We start from the raw sequence: 25,121 nt of genomic DNA on the forward strand, positions 1-25,121 counted from the left end.
TTCTTTTAAAAATTTGAATATAAAATTGTTCCAGATGAAATTGAAACTGGTTTACTTCTATTTGAAAAAATTGTTTTACTGAAGACATTCCAAAACACAATTGTACACACATAATATAAATAAGCAGTTCCATGCAGAATGTGTCTAAAACTAGTCCTCCTCTTTTTGCAGGAGGAAAAAAGTTTAATTCAAATATATTACTTGAAAAAGGTTAGTTCCCTGTAAAATTCTGAGTCACTGTAGTACAATTTTTCTTTCCTGTAGAAAAATTTCACTTGCAAATTATATATCTGAGTTTGAATTGCAATACTTTTTCAGCATACTGCAATATATCTTCAGGTCACAGGAAAACAACACAAAAAGCAGACATCACGTTTTTTCTTAAATGACTTAGTTCTACATGTAAAGTCATTATACAAAACCTTACTCATGGAAAATATTCTTCAGAAGGTATTTTGTTTTAATTTAATACTTTTTACAGCATCAAACACAACAAAGTCCCATGAAGTGTAACAAGGAACTTTAATTATTTACATTTTAAATGTGTTTATGTGCTTGAAATGGTCTGAAGATATTAAACAGAAATAAGTTTAAAATATAATGGTAGACTAAGTACAAAACTCTGTTCCAAGCAGACACAGGAGCACACAGGAACACTCCCATATTTTACATCTTGGACATTAATTTTGTCTCTTTATTAAGATAAGTGGAACATGTTCAAGATGCTTCTCACTGAATTTGTCACTTGCAAATTGCCAAGAAAAACTATTATTCAGGACGAACCACAAAGATAAGTTAAATCTAACCCAAATATGTTTTCTTTCCTAACCGTAATATTTAAGAATCTTTATACTTAAAAGCACCCTCTACCACACCTTTTCTAATTTAAATAGCTTTTAAAGATTCTCAAACAATCTTGGGGCAGGCCATAAAAAGACAGATCACATATTGTATTTGAATATACTTAATGAAAAATACAGAAGTGAGTTTGTCAATATTGCAGGCAACCAAAAGCAGTATTTCTCTGCTTTAAAACCCAAATGTTCCTGTTAATTTCTAGGTACAACATCACAGCACGTGCTTTTAACCAGATCATGTAACTCTTCTACTAGAACATTAACTTGCAACATTCCTGACACAGGTAAGGGAAGACTAAGAACAGGACAGATCTTTCAGTGATTAGACACAGAGATGGATACCCAGTCTTAAGACTAATACCTACTTACTCCTGGAGTCTGTTACAGATCCTAGGTAATATCAACTCCTTCACAAGAAGGAACAGATGAATAACACAATTAGGACTATTGTGCAGATTTTGCAGAAAAAAATTTTTTTTAGGGTATAAGATTATGAGGTTAAAAAATCTACCTAGAATGTGGGCACTGGTATGGAGTAGAAAGACAAGTATCAACTGGCACCATAAACAAGCTCAAAAAACAACATAATTTCCTTTGTCCTAAAGCTTGACAACAAGGCCAATAAAAATTCCCCAAAGTGAAGATTTAATCCAACATTAAGTGATAAATCTTGCTTTAATAAAGAAAAAAAGATTTAAGACAATAACCCAGATACTGATTTATGCAAAGCCATGCAATGTAAATAAACATAAAGCTAAGTACCTATTAATTGAGAAATACTATTAAACCTTCATTGGGAATGCCTTCTAACCAATTCATCAGTATGACTGTTTTCAGATTGGAACTGTTCACTTAGTTCTTTATTTATACTGCAGGAGTAACCAAAAACCCCAGTTAAGGCCTTAACGTGGTAGATACTATCCAGCAATACAGACACGCAGAATTCCTAGCCCTAGTAGTATTGACTACTCAGAAGTACATTTAAAAAACCAGTACTTTTATTGCCATATCTACTTCAGCATTTCTCTTTTTACTGTCCTAATTAATAAACCCCAAAACTGTCCTAAAAACTCACAACAGAAAATGAAAAAGGCTATTCTAAAAAAATTCTGTATTGCTATAATCCAATCTACATTTACCCCAAGATCAAAAAAAAAAATCTGCCAGGGGTAGATGTTTTATTTCTGTTGTAGCTTTCAACCTAGGATTATTCAAAAATTCTCATAAAACTCTTGTTTTTCCAGCATTTATGTGATTTTTCACTGAAGATGCCTATACTATCTGCCTATTCCAACAAACTAATCAAAAATAAACATATTAATCCTATTAATGTTATGCACTCCACCCCTGCACGAGCATTGGTGCATACATACAGTGTATGTCAAAATTTAGTGTTCTGCTTTAACAGTACCATCACTTATAAGCCTGTGTATTTTCTGTGTATTTTACTACCGTACATGAAGCCAACTAATACTGAAAATGGAGCTGTAACAGAGTGGTAAAAAAACTTCTTGTCTTCTGACAGAATTGTTCCTAGTGAAGACACATTGGCTAATATAATACTTCAACATCATCCATATTACTTTCTAAAGGATATCCTGTAAAACTTCACCTTTCAGGAAAGCCCATGGGTTGCAGTTATCACTGGAAAAAAAATAGAAAAAGCTAATAACATGTTAATATAAATAAAAATCAATTTAAGAATTCCACCAAATTTTGTGCAACTTATTTTAGAAGTACAGCAGAACTTGTTTCTCAAGGGCTTTCTGAAATTGTGTTTCTTTTAAAAAGAAGAGAGACTTGACAGCTCTAGAAACACTAGTGGCTGACAAGACTGGAAGGCCTTCAATGACCTCATCTGACGTGGCTGCTCTTATGCTGAGAACAACCAGGGAGAGCTGACGGTAGAAGTAAGAATTTCCAGATGTCTGTCCTTTCTCAGTGCCATTCTTTCTTCCTCCTCCACCAAGTCTGGTGGCTCCCCAGCCCCAGCAGATTTAATCACTGGCAGAGTCCCTGTAGCCACTGAGCATCCTGGAGTACTCCAAGTGCTGCACAGCTGATCAGGATCTTTTGGGGACAACTAATCTTTTGGACTGGATTAGAAAAACTGCATAGTCAGATATAGTTAACACTGATGAGATGAACAGCAAGAGGCTGCACAGCTCCTCTTGCCACTCCTTGAGATGTTGTTTGAATATCTGAAGAGTAATCCCTATCCCACCGCATTTATCCCCCTTAGAAACCAATAAAATAGAATTTCAAGAACTTTTAAAATGTTCCTGTATGACTAAACTTTAAATTCTACAACTAAGAAGCACCAAGAAAATACCCATTTTACTGGAATTCAGGATCTTTTTTAGTCACAGGATTAATCACATAATGGAGAAACAAGTCCATGGTAACAAAAAACTAGTTAGTTGTAAGTATTTCTATAATGATCAGCTGTTTTCAAATTATCAAAAGCATCAAAATCAGAAGATTATGAAACAGTTGCCCTTTCCTTTAACACAGGTTTATGAATCATGTAATAGGTGGTAAAGTTTTTAATTCCAAATTTGGAGAGAACCGAATGGATAAATACATGTATCACATTTCACCTGAAATCATTTGATATACTCCCCCCACTTGGTATTCATTAAATTGAGTAATATAAAAAGTTGAAATTAGAACCATTTCACCTCTAACTCTACTGAATTGGCAAGAAGAGGCTTTTTTAATTTAAGCTTATGTTGAAAATATATACAGCCTCCCCAGTACCTTTACTGTGGAAAAAACTCAGCATTTACAAAAGCTGATGCTACCACTTGGATTGCGATTCCTCAAGTTCTTTTTCATCTCTTTCTATGAGAATTTCAACCTACAATCTCAGGAAAAAAGTATATAATATATTATATAGAATGAAAGTATGTTCTGCACACGTGTATTAAATCACAAACAGAAAATAGTCAGCTGCATTAAATATTTTGTTAAAAAGTCTTGAATAACATCTAAAACATTATTCAAAAAAAACCTATAAATGTCAGCATAATATAATTGCATTGCCTTGAAAGAAAATATAATCCAATTAACACTTTTTCAGCCACTGACAGACTAGAGAATTCACAATAAATTGAAGTCAACAATTCAAAAGATTTTCAAGTAAGAGAAATAGTCACTGGTTTTAATGATTAGAATTCCATAATATGAACAGCTGAAAACAAACAAAGTAGTGTCACTTGGTGAAATAACATGAGCTTCATTCCTTATACTTTGTACCATACAGTTGGAGTAAATATACTATGGTAAATCCATCTCTTATCAATATTACTACTGTGTTTGAAAGGTTACGGGTTCCCATCCTGCCAGACTCCTTCACCAAACCCTTTTTAAACTAGCAGATTTGTTTTAGGGTAGATTTCAGCTACTGCTTTATTATTTTTAGACTACTTGACCACAGACAACATCTGGTATTTTACTTGAAAGTGTGAATCAAAAATTCTTTAGGAAAAATATCTTTGCAATTACTTGAAACCAGTTCAGATCTACATGAAGGCATTAGAAAGTTAGATCTAGAAGCCTGTTTGATTGGACACCCACCACAGCTTACCCTACACAGATCTACTGAAGATTTCTGATCTCGCATTTTCAGTAATCCTACTTTGTCTGTCCATGACTTTTTCCAGACAACACTGAAACTATGCCAAATTATGTGGAAATAATAGCTTCAGCATTTTCTATCCTTACAGCTGATCCTTTCCTCGACTTCAAACACGCTTGCTTTTGGAAGCCGCTGCTGCTAGCCCTTGGCTTTAACACGCTGTGATGAGGAATCCTGAAGAGTCAGCATTTTCTAACAGTGAACTGGACAAGATGAAATGACAGAAATGAGAATGGAGCAGAGAATGAACAATGGCAAAAGAACACAGTTCAGTGACCAATTTTTATCACCAAGCAATTCTACCAGCTTTAGGCAAGTATGTAAGTGGAGCATAATCCTTTCTCACACAGAAAGTTTAAATATTTCAACATTATTAGAGTTAATCTAGAAAGAAATTATGAAAGATCAAAAGCACTTGAACTGCTACAAGTAAATGGTTCTACTGGGTATTTTGTGGCCATGTGGCTGAGTTTTGGTAAGCTAAGGTTGGCTACAGAGGTAGTCTCTGTGGGAAGACCAGCTGCTGTCCTGTGTTCGACACAGCCCTTTCCAGCTGGCTCCAAAACAAACACACTGTAGGCCAACGCTGAGCCAAATTTGTTTGTGGTACCTCTGTGAAAACATTTAAGAAAAGTAAAAAAACCACTTGACAGGCAGATAGGGAATAGCTGTGCAGGGAAGAAAGTGAGAAACAGCAGAGGGAACACCAAAGTCAGAGGAGGAGGTGGTACTCCACTGCACCAGAGCAGATATTGCCTGCAGCTCATGAAGGATCCAGGATGGAGCCCCTGCAATTCATGGGAGAGCCCACATTGGAGAAAATGGGTATTTCCTGAAGAAACAGGGCCACTTTCTTTTTTTTTTCCCTGAAGGACTGCAGTCCAAAAGAGAGAGCTCACACTGGAGCACGAAGAAAATGTAAGGAGGAAGGAGAAGCAGAGAGAAAACGCTATGTAGTGACCACAGCACACTTCCCCTCTATGTCCCCTGCACTGAACAGGGAGAGTGGTAGATGAATTTAGAGTAAAGTAGTTAAGTTAAGCCTGGGGGAAGGAAAGGTGTTTTCCTAATGTTTGGCTTTGTTATTACCCAAATTTATTTTAATTTGTGATATATTAAATTTATTTCCCCCAAGTTGAGTCTGTTTTGCCCACAACAGTAAAGAATTATAAATTTTCCCATCTTTGTTTCAACTCATGAGTTTTCTCATTCTATTTTCTCCCTTTGTCCCACTGAGGAGGGGAGTGAGTAGCTATGTGGGAGTCTGGCCCTTAGCCAAGGTATCCTGCCACACCAGTACATGTGACTGTCAGAACAATCTTTTGACTTACTAGAAGAAGTAGCTTTCTTTTTTTTTGGACTTCCTGTATCTTCCATATCTGCCTCAGTGCTCTCACTGGCTGCAGCTGCTGCCTTTCTTCTTTTCTGAAGAAAAAAAAATAAGAAAAAAGTAATTGAACTCAAGAGCAGGAAAGACCATACCAAGTAGAAAATATCTTATCTTCACAAGATATTCCCCAATTTTAAGCATTATTTCTTCATATATTATAAAATGTCTCCAGTCATAGAGAAAATTTATTCGTATATTAACACAAGAATTCTAGTACTAAGCAATACACAATTTAAAAGGACAGTTCCCCTATCTGCAGATCACTTTAGGAGTCGAAATTTTAATGTATGAAAACATGAGTCTTTATGATCAAAACCTGGTTTTTTTTAATTTACATTGAATCACTGTTACAAAGGAGAAAATTGAAAAATCTTAAAGAACACACGAAAACATTTTACATTAAGTTCATAATGCCTGTTTTTTTAAAAGCAATTACACCTCATTAAATTCAAGTTTATCTGGATCTGGCTTCTTAAGGATTTCTTTGCACAGCTTAAAAGTAGCTCATACCCACTGACAGTACATTTTTTTTTTTTTTTCCTAATAGCAACTGTGCAGTCTGTTCCAAAGAGAGGTACTTGGGAAATCTGAACTCTTTTCAAGATACATTATCTTAAAACCTCTAAATGTACAGAACTCTTATTATCTGTGTATTACAATTAATCTTGCTGTTGCAAAGTATTTTTAAAGTGGTTATTGAAAATTATTGCTTTAAAGTCATGATTTTTGCAAAGGATGAGTTGACCTGTATCAGACACAGATGAAAAGTGATGAATACAGAAGAGTTTACCTTTTTTTTTTTTTTAGGTTTTTTTTTTAATTGTGTAAGACTAGAGCCTTACTAATACAGCTTTAAAAGCGGCTACAACTTCACACAGCTCACGAGAGAAGGGGACAGTGCATTACATCTTTCCTTTCCAAAGTGTTGCTTCATGATTACCATCTAAACCCTGCTGGGCTGAACAGATTGGTTCGATAATTACATACAATAACTGCAGTGGGCAGGTAACCCTCAGCTGGCACAGGGCAGCTCCCCTGTGAGAACTTCCATATGCAAACTGCACTGATGGAGTGCATTAGGTACATCTTTCCTGCCGGTGCACAGGCCTGATTACCGCCAGCCAAGACTCCAAGGTTAGCATGTCAGCAGATTTGTGATGCATTAGGCAGGAATAAACACAGACACTTTTGTTCATTCTGACCAAAATTAAGGAGGACTATTTCAGCACTGCACTGCTTTTATATGAGAGATAATGCATTCCTCCCAATTGTACTAGGAAACATTTTAAATGCTCATCAGAAAAACAGATATTCAATACATGCTACACAAAAGCAAAATACATTTATCTTGTTTCCAAGCTTATTTAATAAAAAGTGGTTTCTTAATCTTGATGCAGGTGAATTACATAGCAGTAGAAATCAGGCAGCATTCATCTGACAAAAGCAGCACCTGCACATCTGAACCATTAGAAGGAACCAAAAATCAGTAAGACCTATATTTTTCCAGGTTACTCTCAATATTTCCCAGCAGCTCTTCAGCACTGAACAACGGCAAGATGTGCTCCTTGCACTAAATAATTTAGTCAAGAGCTCAAAATACTTCCTTTAACTCCCAGTACTGCTAGCTTCTTGTTTTGCTAGAACTATTATAGAATACCACACACAAACCAACATGCATTTACAGAAGAAAAAAAAAAAACATTGAGGAGAACGGTGGACTGTTTTTCATTTACTTTCACATCTGGGAAAACTTGAGTCATGATATAAAAAATAAAATGCTAACTTTTAATAAAGCAGACATCTGTGTATTTTACCCAGATAACATACTGAGATTACAGAACAACCATCCTTATATGCAACATATAATGCCCACCATGGCTCAATTATCTATACAAGCTGAAAGCACAGGAGAATCCTACATTCTAAGAATGTATTTACACAGAAGCTAGAAATATTGTCTCCTAGCTATGAAACAGCACAACTTCAGAACACCAAATATAACTAATTTAAGAAAATATAGTAGATTGCACTAAAGAAGTGAAGAGTGGGTGTGTTAAGACCTGTCGTGATGAAAAGGTCAGTAGAGCCAAAATGTCACAGATATTCCGTATTAGAGGTCACAATCTTCTCAAAGATAGATGCCAGACTGTATTTTTCTTTTCCAAAGTAGACATTAAGCATATCAAAAGAAATCCAGCATGTGCTAGAAGATACTGGCTCTCGGAAGTAAGACACTACTGATTAATGGTAAATTATCTTTCTGGAAAGCAGATTTTAACAAAGTTTGGAATCTGGAGCTTATTTCAAAACTCTAAGTCATCAGGTTGAGCTCCCCATCACAGCTGAAAATATATATCATTTTAATTAACATTTTACGTTCTTTCTTTCTTCCTCCGTATTTTTAAGTGTCTAGCTGTTCTCAACTTGCACAAACTGCCTTCCTGTTCTATTAGACTCTCCTTAATGTCTGATACCCTCTGGAAGAAAATTGAGTAGTATGAGTTCCCAAAGATATATTCTGGAAGGGGAGACATCCTGCTGAAGACCCTCTTTTCATTCATTCTTGAAGAAAAGTGAAAAATTCAGCCTAGAAAGGACTGAAACAATCTATTCTTCTATCCTAGCCTATACCACTGCTGTTACAAGGCCTACAAAATCCTACATAGAAGGAAGAGTCATATGTTCCAGTGCTTGATCGAAAGCAAGAAGGTATGTCAATCTGATGTCCATCAATCTTATTCTGTCTGGTCACTCCAGCAGTTGCTGGCATGAAGTAGCATGAAGTCCACTGAAACAGGAAGCAGATCACTGAAAAAACTTACTCAAACAGGTCAGTAACACTCATTGTTTCATCTAAATGCTTGAACTTATTTGTAACAACTGAGCAAGCTGACCATGCATATGGTTCCTCAGAGTAAGAAAAAAAAAAACAACAAAAAAAAACCCCAATGTAAAAACGAGCTCCTATTTGATGCCAGTAGGTAAGAACCTATGAAAAAGTATTATCCCACCCTTTGGGAATGGTCTTGATTGATATTGGCTAAAGAAATAAGATTTTTGAAGTTTTATTCCACTGAAAATGTGCACCAGACATCTCTGCTGGACAAGGACATTAAAGGTCACAGATGTTGGCTCTGCAGCAGGCCAACTTATTCAGCAAAGAAACCAGCCAACCATTAAAAACAGATTATCTTTTTTCCCCAAAAATACAGGTCTCAAGCCATGTCGAACCACAGGGGGAACAGAAGAACTTATGCTAATGAACTCTCCTTTGGGACAGACCTTTACATGCAGTTCAGTAGAAAATACTTGTATAGAGACCACAGCTGTACAGTTTTAGCCAAAATACTATTTACTGGGCAAAAAGAAGTAAGAAAAGCTGGACATACATCTTCAGACTTTAGAATCATACAGCTTTTTTTCTTTTCTACTCTTTCTCCATCTTTAACACACTGCTGATTGTGTCAGTAAGCAGGCAACATTCTTGTACTATTACCCTGTATTCTCAGTTCCCTGGTTCATGCTAAAGGAACCAATAAACTACCCACCTGCTATTAACAAATGTAAATAAAGAACTAATAAATGCAGTTTGAAGTATGAGAAAATATTTATTGTCCCATTATCTGACCAGATTATTGTTAGAAGCCATTTTAACATACACTTTCCCTAAAGCTTAAAAACTTCCTAATGCCATATTCAAATGGGAATTCAAATCCAGAGTTTAAGGCTTCTTAAATACAAAGAATAAAATATCCATGGCCTATGAACATAGTTAAGACTCAAAAATAACATATTAGATCATGGTAAATTCAATATGTGAATTCCAAAACCAAATACCTGGCATAAAATTGCATACTTAAAACTAAGCTTTGAACTAGTCACAGAAAGGAAACTAATATGAAACAAATACTAGACCAATTTTACCTTACATGTACTTTGATCCATCTGGAGTTTTACCAATTTAAAGAAATAAGTAAATTAGCCAAATGTTCATCTATTCAAATGTCATTATATTTAGATATACAAATGTTGTTGTCCAAGGTACTATCTATTTGAAAGTACACCTACAAATTTCATTCTGCATTAAGTTTTAATATCAATTAGTGAAGTTGAGTTAGAGAAATAATGCATGTGACTAGGACTTAAACATCTCATTATTTAATTCTTTCCTACTGGATGAAGTCACGGCACCTAATTCCAACACCACTCTAACTTTTACTTAGCTCAACAAAATGCAATAAAAGCTGACAAGAATTTTTAGAGTAAAACCTTTTGTACAGGATTTGTTTGAAAGTCTCCATTCTCTGACAAGCCGAAGTCAAGTACTCCATCATCTTTTTGCCCAATGGCTTTGAGACCTTGCAGAAGTATTTCTCGGAAATGCTGATAAACAGGTTTCTCTTCATAGCTCAGTAGCTTCACCTTTTCCATATATTTGGCTATTTCATCTAAAGAAATGGCATCTCCAATTAATTTCTATTTGAAAACATTTTAATCATTCACTTTTACAACAAAAGAGACAGAAATTATGCATGCACTACTTATGCTATTTTTGAAATGTTTATTTATAAACTCCTAATAATTGTGTCTTTACTACAGCATGTTTTAGAAAAAAATTATGCCAAGGTTCGTTACCCAGTGATGACAGCATCACTGTTTTTCACCTGTTCATTGCAATGAAGAGTAAGTCATAAAAAAGCGTAATAGGCCAATCTTCACTAATGAATGCTTGTTTACATTGTATTTCTTACATCTGTATATAAAAATGTGGAAAAGTAAATTCAATGTTATCTCAGAACTTAATCAGTTCAAGGCTGAAACATATATTAAAATAATATATGAAACATTAGACCATTTTAAAAACAGGCAAGTCACACTTGACAGAGAAAACTCTTCTGATCACTAGGAATAGCTGGAAATAACTAAATATTAGGATACCAAGAAAGTGTATTTCAGTAGAGTTAGGGTTTGGGTTTTTTTAATGTACTCAGCAAATCACCAATGCCAAATAGGAACAATCTATACTTCAAGTTTGCAATACTTTTTAATTTTCACTCTAAAAGTCAGTTGTGAAAAATCAATTTACACATTCCATGTTTGTGATTAATACTGTCCTTAGCCAGAAGCAACACAGTGTCTGCAGTTCATACAACTACACCCAAAAGGAAGAGCCTAAACTTCTCTTAAGCAACATTCTAATTCATGCCACTGTTGTTCCTGACTGAAAGGAAGAAGAAAAATAGGTACAAACTTCAGTAAACAAGTATTTAAAAACAGCTCCTCTTACCTGGTTTATTTTTCTCAGGAAAACATTTGTCCATTAAAACAGAAATATTATCTCTACATCTGAAAAACAAAATTATTCAAAACTACTGTTTCTATTGAATTTTTAGTCTTGCCCTGTTCTGATAAACTTTCTAAGTACCCAGCTTGGGCCACTGTGAGACACAGGAAACACTACCACATAAATCTTTGGTATGACATATTATGGACATTTTTAGGTGTGCAGTACATTTGAGAATCTGACAAATGACAGATGGGCTACCTGAAATACAGTAAGTTTTTGTTCAACAGCTTTTGATTCTTATAAAAGTAAGCAAGTAGAAGACTGAAGAAAAAGAACTGTTCCATTTTAAACCCTCACATACCAATGCTTAGGAAGCCCGATGACAAATACTTGTTAATGAGACTGAAACTGCTGTGCTGGGACAGCTCCCTTCATATCAAATACCTGACACGAGAAGGTTGTTTGGGGCTGAGGGGAAGATGAAGGAATGTTAACAGTGAGGCTGGGGGACAAAATGAAAAATAATTTAAAAATCCCACAGTAGTAGTGCTCTAGGTGGAATGATGCTCAAAGACATTTAGGATTCCCCTTCAGCTTCCATCTCTGCCACTGACTTCAGCGTATGGTGCTATATACTCATACTCCACACTTGTAAAGCAGGACTAATAGTTACCTGCATTCTGCTATGAGTGATTTTTGATGGCAGTATTCTAAAGTGACAATACTGTGGTGGAAAAATAAGCATCTCACACATGCAAAAGAAGACAGCAGAACAGTACAAGTGAAGTGTAATTACAAGTCAAGGATACATGAGACATGATGAAGGGAAATTGGAGGGTACACAAAATAGCCTACTCACCAAACGGGAACATACTTAAAGTACAAAGCATTTCTACAGTAAGACATTTTCATTTTCAAAAGTGAAAGAAAACAAGTAGTTTTCTCACCTGATTTTTGAGTCTCTGACAAAATTTGGATCTTTCAAATTATCTTCCCACGGTAGATGGCCACTAAGCCAATGAATCATGCAGTAACCCAAGATCTCCAGATCACCACGTCTTGATGGTGCTAAACATATCCACACATAAAAAAACCAACCATTACATCATCTAATAAAGCACGCACAGTTTAACAACACTAAAAATTTGTAAATATGCTAAGACAATAGAAAGTCAATGCTAAAAATGTAACACTACTGTATCTGTTACTTATTTCTTTATTTTACCATAAAAGCTAGGAAGGAAAAAATATTATTCCTACATCTGGAAGGATACCTTCATTTTTAAGCCCTTTATCAATCTCTTTTTTCTATTCAAAAACATGACATGCTGCACTTATCCCAATTTGGGAAGCTTTTTAAGTAGTCAAATTGTGGAAAAAAATAGAACAAGTTAGCAAAGTGATTGACTTTCTGTTCAAAACAGTTTTTGCTTCCCTTCTTCTATAAAAATGTAACAGTGCTGAAACCCCACCTCCTGAAAAAATATTCTACAATGCTGAATTATTTTATGTGGCCTGAAAACTGAACAGAGGACAGTAAGAGATCAGATCTCTAAGTCTTCACAAGAAAAAACACACCCAAAAATAAACCAGTAAAAAAACCCCAAAACAACCACATGTACCACATGTACATTGACCACAGACTACACTAGAAGTATAACTAGGCAAATCAAGTCATCTTTGCTCATGTTCAGTTTTAAGCATAGATGCAACAGTTCATCCTAAAGTAAATAATCACTTTCAACAACTTTCATTTTTGTAGAACACACCTTTATGCTAATAAAGCAAAATTTAAGAATTAAGAAAATGAAATTAGTGTTCACTATAAATCCTAAACGTTTAATCAGACATAGACCTGTACTTTCCATGTTCAACCTTTTCTCACTTCTTACCTTTTGATGTTCAGTGACAATAGGTATAATTAATTAAGTGAAGTTTTGTTAAAAAAAATTCTACCTATTGACTTAAAACCAAGAATATTTCCAAAATGATAACAGAAACTATTTTTCTCCTGAAAACAGGCCCTATTTTTTATCAAGATCTCACAAGCACTATTCCATTTCTACTTAGTTAGTAAAAAGCAATATGTTAAACATCTTTAAGAAACTCTAGTTAAGAAAGTTACATTAAAAATACAGTAAGTAAAACTTAGTGAATTGGAAAAAAAAGGCCAGCATAATCCACAGGGAACAAAAGAAAAATAACAAAAACATTTTTATAGATTCAGAAACCTGGTTTGTTTATTTGCTGCATTGAGTTTTTAAAAGTCTTTTGTATTTATAAAAAAAGGATATACAAATGCCTATCGCTGAGAAGAGTTTTTCCATCCTTACCCACACCCTTATGTGCATCAATACTGGTATATTCAATAGTTCCATCATGACACCTTTTTGGATCTTCCTTATATACTTTGTGAACTCCTTCAGGGCAGTATCGGTAGGCAAGTCCATAATCCACCAAGTACACCTAGTAATTTCCACAAAGAATTCCGAGGTTAAAGAACCATAAATACAAAAAATATGCAAATAATAAATGCAACTCCCAATCATTCTCATAACTTCTTTAAAAGTAGTAAAAATGGTGATTGTTCAACTTTAAATGATTCTCAGTGCTGTATTAATCTTACTATCTATGATTTGAAAACAATATGTCAGATAAGTTTTATTATTTTTCATATAGCAGTCTGATGTGGAAGTCATTTCTTGTTGATGTAAAAGCCAAGTAAAGTAAAATAGTCAGTTATTACCAGTAAAATTAAATTTAAAAAAAAAAACAATCAAAAAAGGAAAAAATGTCCATAAAGTTATAAATGCACTTACTGTGCTACCCTCTATAAAGTCAGCTGTCTCATTTGAACAATACTACACATTACTACTACTCACTAACACCACAGTTACTTTAAGAGAAATGAAATTATTTTACATCTTTCACAAGCTAAAACATTTGGGCAAGAACACATACATAATTCTGAAACTCTAATATGCATTGTTTGAATAGGAAAGAGAGTTAAAAATGCAGAAAAATGAAAGACTTCCATAAATCAAGTGGAACAATAAACACTTTAAAGACCAATTTTTCCAAGTAACAGAACACTTATCTGATGGATTTCTTGAACAAAGGAATGAGGTAACAATGCAGACAGGCAAACATAATTTACCAGTGTGCTATATAATTTTAGGCTTCCACCTGCAAATACCTATTTGTGAGTCAATTTTTTTTTAATCTCAAGAATTTCTCTAGAATATTATTTAGGCCAAATAGTCAATTGATAACTGTCCAGCAAAAAGCATTAAAAAATCACAGAATATTAACTAGATATAAATGTCAAGCAGAAATAATGTTACCATATACATTCTCAAAAATGAGCTTCTGCTAGATTTCACAGGTTCAAAGCACTTGCATGTGTTGTCAAATAGAAGGTGTAAAACATGAGGAATAAAATGCATCAGAAATACCTGATTAGGGTTCTTGTAACTCAGAAGGAGGTTTGCGGCCTTGATGTCTCCATGCACATATTCATGCTCATGGACGTATTCCAGAATATCAAGCTAACAAAACAAAAGTCATGTGAATGCAGTACCCAGGTCTGCCCAGCAGAGGACCTGGACTCAGCACAAAAGCGGGACTGAACTGAGACTTGCACAGGGAAGACAGACTGTGAAAATATAATGTATTTTTTAAACTTACTATTCTCAGGCCTAATTGTAGTACAGTTTTACGGGAAAATTGCTTTGCATTCTCTTCATACATCTTCTGAAGATCTCTGCCAAATCGGTCCATTATCATAAATCGATAACTAAATTCAAGGGCAGAAAAAAAAAAAAGACCAAACAGCAAAGTTACTGAACAGCACTTAGCAAAGTATTTTATCTGTGTGTTAACTGTACAAATTACTGATTCTCTCAAAAGTAATTGTGGGAAATACTTGACTATTTTTTTAATGATGAACATCAATTCTTACCTTTTTTTACATCAGCTAGTCAAAAGCTTGTCCATCAAGAGAACTGCTCTTTATTCTAGTTATGCAACACAGTAACAAGTACTCACAGAAGAAAACACCCTATTGTAACTCACTATAGGCAAAACCAAGCATCAATTACTTACAAAAATACATTCCTTACTTTATAAATTACTTAAGTGATTCAACATGGTTACTTAAAATGTTTGTTTACTGAAATCTATTGCAAACTTTTTAACCTATTATTAACCATAAAGACCTCCAGCTGCCAAAGGTGTTCTGACATTCACTGCCATAGCCAAACTGGTGTAAGAACTGTAAAAATTCGTAGTGGCTATATTAAAGAAATTCATGCATTAAACACTGAATGCAAAGGCACATTTATTTGCAGGATAAAAACAAAAAATTGCTGTATTTACTTTTGCCTCTCAAAATTAACGTTGGTTTTACATTAATTAGTTTTACAGTTGAGGACATACTGAAACACTGATATTTCTGATATACTAAGGCATACATACTGACTGCCCTATGCAGTGATCCATACAGAGAAGCCTGACCTACTCTAAACTGCCAGAGAAGTACAAAAACTCCTTTGCAGCACAGATGTTTAGAGAAAACCCACTAGGAAACAAGTGCTATTACATAAACAGGCATTAACATTAAAGACCAAGTAACAAAAACCCTTCATGACAGGGAACAATACTAAAAACTATCCCTAGAGTTAAAACAAATTTAACATGAGACTAGCAATTATTCTAGCTCACAGATTAAGCAAAAAAAAACCAAAACCAAACCTATCCCTAGAGAAAATAAAATAGATTTGAGGGCGCACTAAGTCCTTAATATTTGTGAGTGAAAATACTTTAAGTGCACACAAGAAAAACTTTAAAGGTAGTCATATTATTCAAGGACTTGCACATTAGAAGTTGACTTTGTTTTAATTAAAATATGAAAAGCTTCTAGACCACATACACATATAAAGCATCACTGTAGTACAACAACGCTTGCGACAAATGAAAACTAAATTAGAAAGAATATAATAGACACAAATAGGAGTAAAAAAACAGAATACAGATAAAATGTATCTATTCATATAATCCCTAAAGGCACCCTGCCATGAACATGAAACTTTGTAGCAAAAGAGAACAACAGGAAGGTACGTGGGAAATACACCTTTCAAAGTAAATTAGGTTAAAAGGGATAGTGGTTGTGAATGAAATAAATTCCAATATATGCCAACAAAAGATATATTCACCTGTTTCCATTTTTTTCATGCAAGCCAGAACCCCAATATCTTGGTACACCTAAATATTTCAGTTTATGGGACTTAGTCCACTTCTGAACTGAAAACACAAATAAAGTAAAGTTCATGAATTTGCATCAGTAGACCTACATAAAAAGGGAGTAGTCACATTGCTTACAGTTTCTGCATACCTGTGAGCTGCTTATTTCATGGAAACATGTACGCAAAGTATACGGGGAAAGTTAACAACATATTTATTCATTGTAGGGACAGAGATGTAACCCAAGTTTCAATTTAGACATCACCATCAACAGAACTATATAGAACTTCTTACCAAAAATCTCTAATTTACTTTATGTCTGAATTAGATGTCAATAATTTAAAAATAATTTTGAAAATTACCTAAAGAGATTCCCTTAAAGTTTGACCTTACTCCTACGGGTTCTATTTTCCTAAATGCTTGTAGTTCATTAAAAACATTTTAATAGACTGCTTACTTTCATCTGGCTTAGCAGCTCGCATGTAGAACTTTAACTCAGTAAAAAGAGGTCCATTCTGGCTGGGTTCCTTTAAGACAATTTAAAATTGGTTAAAAACTGCTGTGTTAGTGTCTAATAATTATTAAAAGCTTACAAAATATAACATTCACCCTATAAAAACATATTCTCCCTCAAATGCTCTACCCAGTGCTGATAAACTCAACTGAATCTTCTTTTTATAAAAGAAGTTTAGCTCTAAAAAGTTATTTTTATTATAAATTGCTTAACAGTAAGGGTATCAAAGAATACTGTCTCATAACGAAAGACTAAAGAATAACAAATTGACTGAAATGTGTAGAAATATTACCAATAATTGGCAAAGTTTAGCAGAGAACATTAAACAACACTCATTATCTCAGATTTTCCAGATTAAAGCTGGATTGCATCAATTGCAGTAGCCATCAGTGATCTTAAAATAACACCTGTAATGACTTGATGAAAAAAATCTTAACAAAAGTTAAATTCTTGCTGAACATAAGGCATTTTGTTCCCTTCACACATTAGATGACAGAGATAAAAATTACAGAGGATTTCAAAATTTGTCTTAAACTAAATTATAAGAACTATACCTGTTTTGACTTCAGAGCCTATCTTGCATTTAGCAGAATATAAGGTATTTCAGTCCCATTTTTAAGGGACAAATCTATGGGAACCATGTAACAAGTAAAGTTCAAGGGAGAAATTTGTATGAAAACACCAAAGTGCGAAAATAGCAAATGGGCAAGTACTTTGACACTACATTTCCAGAACTTGGTACAGAAAAAAACAGTGATTTCAACTCTTGCAATTTTTGAGTAATTGATTTTGAGATGAGCTTAAGCAATATATTTTAGTCTAGTTACTCACATATGTCCACATTCATTCTATCTCAGTGAAAATACCTGTTTTAGAACATCCTACACTTAAGAAATAACAACACATAAGCAGTTACTGGCAAAGAAACCCAGAAATAATACAATCACACGATACTAAGAGAAGTTCTAAGATACACGTCAATTTTAAACAGTTTTAATTTTAACTTTTAACTTTTAAATGCAGATGCAATGATCCAGGAAATTGCTAAGGGGCAGACTATACCACTCAGCTAATAGAGGTTTACTGCTGTCTGACATTAAGGTAGCAATGTAAAGAGATCAAACACGCCAACGACCGTGGGCTGCAGCACACGCTGATGTCTGGGAGCAGGGCAGAGTCAGGCAGACAGGTCAGAATGAGAGCAGAGATCAGCCTGGGCACCACTCCCAGGCCCGGACCCTCGATTACAAACCTACCACCTATCTCCACCTCACTGTCTCCAGCAGCACTACCTTCATAAACAATGGAGCCGAGACAACAGTTTTCTGGCCCCCTCTTTGTGGGACCAACAGTCAGACTTCAGCCAGGAACAAGAAAAAAATAACAAAACCAAAACCAGCTTGACTAACTGATCAACACACACACAGATTTTTATTTATACACAATGGACAACAAAATAGCAATACAGAGATTACATAAGCAGACCAGAAGCGAAAAACAGCTAAATTCCTACACTGCAGTTATCTCAAGTAGATATTATTTGACCCATTCACTTGTTTCTGTGTAGCATAATCCATTAATACTCTATTTTAATTAGAATACAAATTATCTTTTATATAATTTTTATTCAGATTACACAGGCATGAATGTTATCTTGTCACTAAAATAGAGCAAAAAACTGTAGGTGTTAAAAATTCTTACAATATTTATCTATAAATAAATTATGCCACAAAAATTATGTCGCAGTGCTGAAAAAGAGATATATCTTTCTCTAGTCAGAGCAAATGCTGAAAATCTGCTACCTCTTCATACTTGAGGGAATGGATAAATGATTTAACCACAAAATAGTTCTTCAGGTTGACTGTGAAGGTGTTTTCCCACAATACCATTAATTCTACATACAGACAAATAAATGCATAAGCTATGCTAAAAAAGCTCACACAATTATGTCCATTATTTGGTACACTAGTTCCCAAACTTCTACAGCTTTATGCCCAGGATCATTCTAAACATATGACTTACACAACTGAAATTAATGCCTTACTCAAAGAGATATTGTAATGAAAGCAATTATGGAGTACATGTCGACACCCAACAAATTTCAAGTAGTACTTTAAGAATTCTGATCTTTTTCAGTCAGAAATTTAATGAAGTGTAATTAAACTCTGCATCCACTCCTGAACAATGACATCTGAAAGGTCCACATGTTAAAAAGCATTTCTTTTTTTAATAAAAGCTGTGATTCATTTCATACTGTTGAGACATCAATACTATGAGGATATGTCAAAGACTAAGCCAATTTCCATCCTGCTTTAATAGCTTAATTTGAAGAACATTACTATAGAAGCACATATTTTGTTAAACACTAATAATTGTTCAAAGCTGTTAACCACTTTGCTTAGCTGATGGATCAACTAGCAACCACCCAGGCATCAGAAAATGGGCTCTTATCCGTAGTTGTGTTATATGAGACTGTAGAGACATAATATGTTATGGGTCATTTGTGAGGCTAGCTCAAAGACTGGGCCTACTCTTTATTGCCATAAAGACAAAATTATAAAAGATAAATTAGAAGTGAGTAGCCATCTGGGATATTAGCAATGGAAGTATTTACAAAATGCTGTGGCAAAGTGAATCTAGCATAAAGGCAACCCAAAAGTTGGGGCAACTCCTATATTCAGAGCCTAAAGTGGAGAAGAGAAGCAGATGGACAGGTTTCAAACTCAGGGAAAGAAGGGGATAGCAATTACTCACAGCATAAATTAATGCATATCTGATGATTTTCCAAGCAAGTGAAACCAGATTCTTCCATCAAGGTTAAATGGCACTCTGCTTCCTGATCAGTCCAAACTCAGCAGGAGCCAGTAATTAGAAGCCACTGCCTCTTACAGGCAAGCCACTGCTGATGGTCTCACTATCTGTTATCTGCCTCTGAAACAGGCCACAGTTCCTGCATGATGGACACCCCCGCCCTCAACAGCACGGGCTGAACATACTGAAGCTGCCAGCTGCAGGCTGGGGTTCCTGGTCTGTGCAGAATTCCTGCCCACAACACCTAAGGCAGCAGCAGCAGCAGGCTGATGTTGAAAGTGTGGCAGTCCGACATTTGCGTGGTAAGCATGGTGCTTTCTTCAGCAAGGGACAACATTTCGGAAACAGGGTCATCACAAATTGCACCTTGGGGCGCCTGAACAGTATCAAAACCAGTACTCTAGAATTTCCCTTTAGTCAGCAGAGGTAAATATCAAGATTAAAGGCACATATTAACTAAAATGTATTTTATTCTAATTTAACCTGATCTTTTAGTTTCAGGAACAAATGTTAAAAGTATTAACGTATTTAAAATGTGGCCAGCTACTGCAGCAAAGCATTTCAGTATCATCATAGAGTTTAATAAATAAAATGTTAGAACAGTGCAGTTCTGAACTATGCTGAAAAACTAATCTTTTACACTGTGAAGTTGTCTTGTACAGGTTTCTGGTATTTGTTTTTGCCACAGGAACAGAAGTGCCACCAAGATAGTCAAGGGTCTGGATCTACTATGGCTATTCCGATATTCCCTGGTTTTTTTACTAAGACTTTACCAGGAATCATATATGATAGTAGGATCTATACCAAATACTCTGGAAAAATACTTTTACCTTAGGAAGAGAAATAGCTAAGCCAAATGAAATAACTCTTTTTTTAACACTAAAAACATAAGAAAATTTCAAGCTATAAAAAGAATCTGCTGATTTGCTACAGAGGGATAAAAATGAGCTATCAACAATTCTTTTTCTTCTCTCTAATCATTAGGTTAAAAAAATTATGTGTCAATGCTATTTTAATTCAAGAGAAATTAGAACAGGTATGTGGTTTATGATAAAACATTTAAAGGACTTTGTATCTGTGGAGACCTTGGGAATCAAGGTTTTGCTTTTTCTATTCCCAAGCCATCTGTCAGTTTACCAACATCCAGTGGTGAGCAACAGTTCACACAGACTCACTGTTGAATCACAGAAATTCTCCAAAAGCTAGACAGATTTCATTCCTTTGGTGATATCTGGGCTGTTTATAGGAAGCAAATGAAACAGAATATGATCCATTTAATGAATCTTTCTCAACTACACTGATGTTCCACTATGATGTTCCTCATACACAGGAGTCCCAATTCTCACCTGCATTCCTCTGTATCACCACACTTTTATTTTAAACAGCAATTGCATTATTTTCAGAAGATGTTTTAAATTACACATGCTATTCTAGAACAAATATTTTCAGGTTGTGAAGATTCAAATGCTCTCTTACCACTTTTGCAACATAAGGGGCATCACTGCCAACCGACTTTGAAGAATTAACATCAGCTGTTAAAAAAGAAGCTTTTATTAGTAGGAGGAGAGCAAACTGTCACAAAGCACACACTTATTTGCTATGCAGAATGGACAAACACATGACAAAGTAATTAAGTACAGACCAGTACCTTAGCATTGGTAAAAGAACTACTCTATATGACAAGGCTACTGTATATGGGTATGGTCTTGCATTCTACCTTCTGTTTGAGGAGAATAGGCAGTTTACTACATAAAGGAATTATTTTTTATTATCCAGTAACTTTTCCCTAGTCAATATTATTTCTTTTGTTTTCTAGGACTCTGATAAACATAACACATCTGTGGACATAAAGATGAAAAATAAATTCTCTCTACTGAGTTGCCATGTCACGTATCCAGAAGTGACTTTCTGTTGGTAATAAGCTGTTGATATCTGTGACAGAAGATACAGGTATGAAGGACATCAAGTTAGGCAAGCACAAAGTACAAGAACAGTCAGGGTCACAGCCTTGTGCAAATGATGGGGAAGCAGAGAGCACACTTTGGCTTCCACAAAGCAGGCATTCGTAACATGAAGAACTACACAATTTGAATGAGTTGGAACTCCAGTAAATTTAGTAGCTCATTGAGCAAGGCTGAGTAAGTAATTGAAAGCTTCTCTGGCAAGAAGCCACACACTGGTCCCGTTTTTCTTCTTAACCCACTTATGCTGCAGTCTGTTCATTTTAAAAGCAGGACAGATTTTTTGTTGTTGTTTTCCAACTCGGTATGAATTCAGTGCAACTTTTTCACCAAGACGAGGAAGACCATATTATAGCAATCACATTAACTTTCATCTGTTCAAAAATGTTTGGAAAATGACTGGGGCAATCAAGTAGATAGTCTCAAGACCTCTCTTATCTGTGCATCTGTTCAAGAGATACTAAGTAGGGAACACTATTCACTTTAAGAAATTTCCCTTGTATTCAGTAACAGCATCACAAAACAAGAATTGTACTGACGGTTTAAACTATTAAGTCCAAAATTTTGATTTGTTTTGAACATTAGTTACATTAAAAAAAAGCATACGACCTGTCAGAAGTTCACAAAGCAATGAAAAAAATCAAAGCAACCCCGAAGTCAAAACCAGCCCAAATACTGGCTGATCAGTAGCCTCCACAGAACATACTCAGACAGCTTCAGGTCAGAATTTGTCATTAAAAAAACACTCATGCAAAAACCCAGTATTTCAGCCAGACCAAAAATCAAATTTAAATAAATACTGAACTACCTTTTCCATGGCTAAAAAGTAATAAAAATTTTGGTTTAAAAAAAGAAGAAACTACCACTGGAAAATCATACAACTATTGTTTAAAATTACTTTTTGTTTAGCCCTGTCATCTTCTCCCAAAACCATGATCCAAGCTAAGGTTCTAGCAAAGATCACATGAAGACACTTTGTATTTCTAATTTAGAGTCAACGTTTCATTGTTTTGAATAAGGATAAACATCTCACTCTCCATTTTAAAGCATTATCAAAGATAACTACACTTACCAAGGTATAGGCGTCCAAAGCCTCCCTGCCCTATAGGGACACCTAATTTCCATTCTTTTCTTGATGTATCTGCTAGAACCTCCCCCAGAGCAAACACTTCAGCAAGTTTCCTTTTTGCAGGGACTCTTTTTCCAGCAGTCTTCTTATTATATGGCATTTTCCCTGGAGAGAGAGAGAAGGGAAGGAAAAATAAAAAAAAACCATAGGTTACATGCTGATCCTATTTGTTTTATGCAGAAATCTGTTAGAAGCATGAAAAAGTATGGGTTGTTTAAGTTATAATATGTTACTACAAAGATACCTTAAAAGAAATGCAGTGAGCAGTTTCATTGGCATGAATTCTAAGTGAAAAAAACCCACATTTTTCCAGGCATCACAAAAAAATTTGACAGCGAAAATCTTCACAAGAGAAACCTATTAGAAGACCTTTTGTAATACATGCTAAAAAAATATCAGAATCTAGCATATTCAATCAATCACAACCAATCGCAGGTGGCAAAAACTTGGAAAAAAAGTAAACTAATGAAATAAATCTCAGTTTTCCTGGAGTTAAACTTGCATATTGAAAAATTCCAAGTCTTCAGTAATAATATAAGGAATTCCTCTTAGCTGTAAAAAATACACCAAAAAAAAATTTAAAAAGTTATCCAAACAGTTAATTTTTTTTTCTCCTATATAACTGCAAGCAACAAGAATCAAAGTCTGCATCATCGAGTGGGTCATCAAAAAACTAGTACATAACTACCTATTTTGAGATCTTAAGAATAAAAGTATAACTGCTGCCTTCCCCCAACCTCAGGTGTCAGACAAGCAGTATTTCCAGAAATAACCTAACAGCCTACTGGAACATGCATCTTTCTGCAGAACAGAATCATAGAATCTTGGAACAGTTTGAATTGCAGGGAAACTTTTAAATGTCATCTAGTCCTTCTGCAGTGAGCAGGGACATCTTCAACCAGATCAAGTTGTTCAAAGCCCTATCCAATCCGAACTTGAATGTTTTCATGCATCCACCACCCCTCTGGGCAAGCTGTTCCACCGTTTCACCAGCCTCATTGTAAAAATTTCTCTCTCCTATCAAATCTAAAACTACCCATTTTCAGTTGAAAACCATTACCCCTTGTCCTGTCACAACAGGCCCTACTAAAAAGTTTGTTCCCATCTTCTTATAGGCCCCCTTCAAGTACTAAAAGGCTGCAACAAGGTCTTCCCAGAGCCTTCTCTTTCCCAGGCTTAATAATCCCAACTCTCTCAGCCTATCCTAATAGAAGTACTCAATCCCTCTAATCATCTTTGTGGGTGTCCTCTGGACTCGCTCTAATAGGTGCATGTCCTTCCTGTGCTGGGGACCCTAGACCTGGATGCAGCACTCCAGGTGGGGTCTCACCAAAACAGAGCAGAAGGGCAGAATTCCCTCCCTGGACCTGCTGGCCGTGCTGCTTTTGATACAGCACAGGATACAATTGGCTTTCTCAGCTACTTGACTGCTCATGTCCAGCTTTTCATCCACCATCACCCCAAAGTCCTTCTGAGCAGAAGGCCTTATTTTGAGCAAATAAATGTTGTGAGTTTTTAGCAGTTACATTTTGCTGCAGTAAAAGAACTTACTGAATATGTAGCCATGACATGGCAACGAGTGCGCAGGGTGTCTTTACATGAAGTGTTTTATAAAGAAGTGATCTTTCCCTCTACCTTATGCAGATAAAAGTCATGTAGAGTCACAGTTATTTTCTAAAAGATACCATTCTGACTGGTGGGATTTTATGATTTTGCTGGAAGCAGAAAGGAATATTAATACACAACTGAGGAAGTTTCTGGATAGCAAAATACCTATTTCCTATTAGTCTAGCTCCTCAATACAATAACCTTAATATCAGTTATTTAACATCAGTTTTCCTCTTTCAGTTCTAATGTCCCTTTAGGACTTATTTTAATTTCCCAAAAAGAAAACTGCATAACTATAACAGCTGTTCCAAAAGCACTCTCCCTCCTACAAGACTCTTCTGACTGGGTAGCATCTTCAGGAAATTTTCTTCCTCAAATAATGTCTGTTATCCAACTAACATCTGAAGAGGGCAGCCCATAAACATTTCTCTACTTATTAAAGGCAAGAATAACTGTCAAGCTTCCTGAAAATGTTATTCCATCCCCTAATACTCAAGTCTGCAACTGTGATTGACCAAAACCCTAGAGGCGAAGTGTGACAGAATAAAGCCCAACAGTGGATAAAATACTACCTGGAGATGGAAAATGGTGATATGCCCAAGGAGCTCTGGCAATAATGCACTTGAGCTCAACACAAAGGGGGCTGATGGGTGGTCTTTGTTTTAGGAAAACAGTTGAGTGGA

The 25,121-nt window shown here is 35.2% G+C and overlaps 1 protein-coding gene across 3 annotated transcripts in view; it reads right to left on the bottom strand.

The window, feature by feature from the left end:
• Window positions 1–25,121, bottom strand: part of VRK1 (vaccinia related kinase 1) — a 35,707-nt gene that overhangs the window by 5,502 nt on the left and 5,084 nt on the right. For 2 of the 3 annotated variants that reach the window (XM_017829845.1, XM_017829846.1), the window contains exons 2-12: window positions 22,774–22,935; window positions 21,217–21,272; window positions 16,873–16,942; window positions 16,388–16,475; window positions 14,862–14,970; window positions 14,630–14,722; window positions 13,508–13,640; window positions 12,122–12,242; window positions 11,175–11,233; window positions 10,157–10,335; window positions 5,829–5,922 (exon numbers count right to left, since the gene is read on the bottom strand). In XM_017829845.1, the coding sequence (XP_017685334.1) occupies window positions 5,829–5,922; window positions 10,157–10,335; window positions 11,175–11,233; window positions 12,122–12,242; window positions 13,508–13,640; window positions 14,630–14,722; window positions 14,862–14,970; window positions 16,388–16,475; window positions 16,873–16,942; window positions 21,217–21,272; window positions 22,774–22,930 (1,159 nt within the window). In that variant the 5' untranslated portion in view covers window positions 22,931–22,935. Of the gene's footprint in view, window positions 1–4,583; window positions 4,701–5,828; window positions 5,923–10,156; window positions 10,336–11,174; window positions 11,234–12,121; window positions 12,243–13,507; window positions 13,641–14,629; window positions 14,723–14,861; window positions 14,971–16,387; window positions 16,476–16,872; window positions 16,943–21,216; window positions 21,273–22,773; window positions 22,936–25,121 lie in introns of all 3 variants that reach the window. The other variant, XR_001877188.1, reaches the window with a different exon arrangement.

The sequence above is a fragment of the Lepidothrix coronata genome, unplaced genomic scaffold (genome assembly GCF_001604755.1).
Source record: "Lepidothrix coronata isolate B3197 unplaced genomic scaffold, Lepidothrix_coronata-1.0 Scaffold169, whole genome shotgun sequence".
NCBI lineage: Eukaryota > Metazoa > Chordata > Aves > Passeriformes > Pipridae > Lepidothrix > Lepidothrix coronata.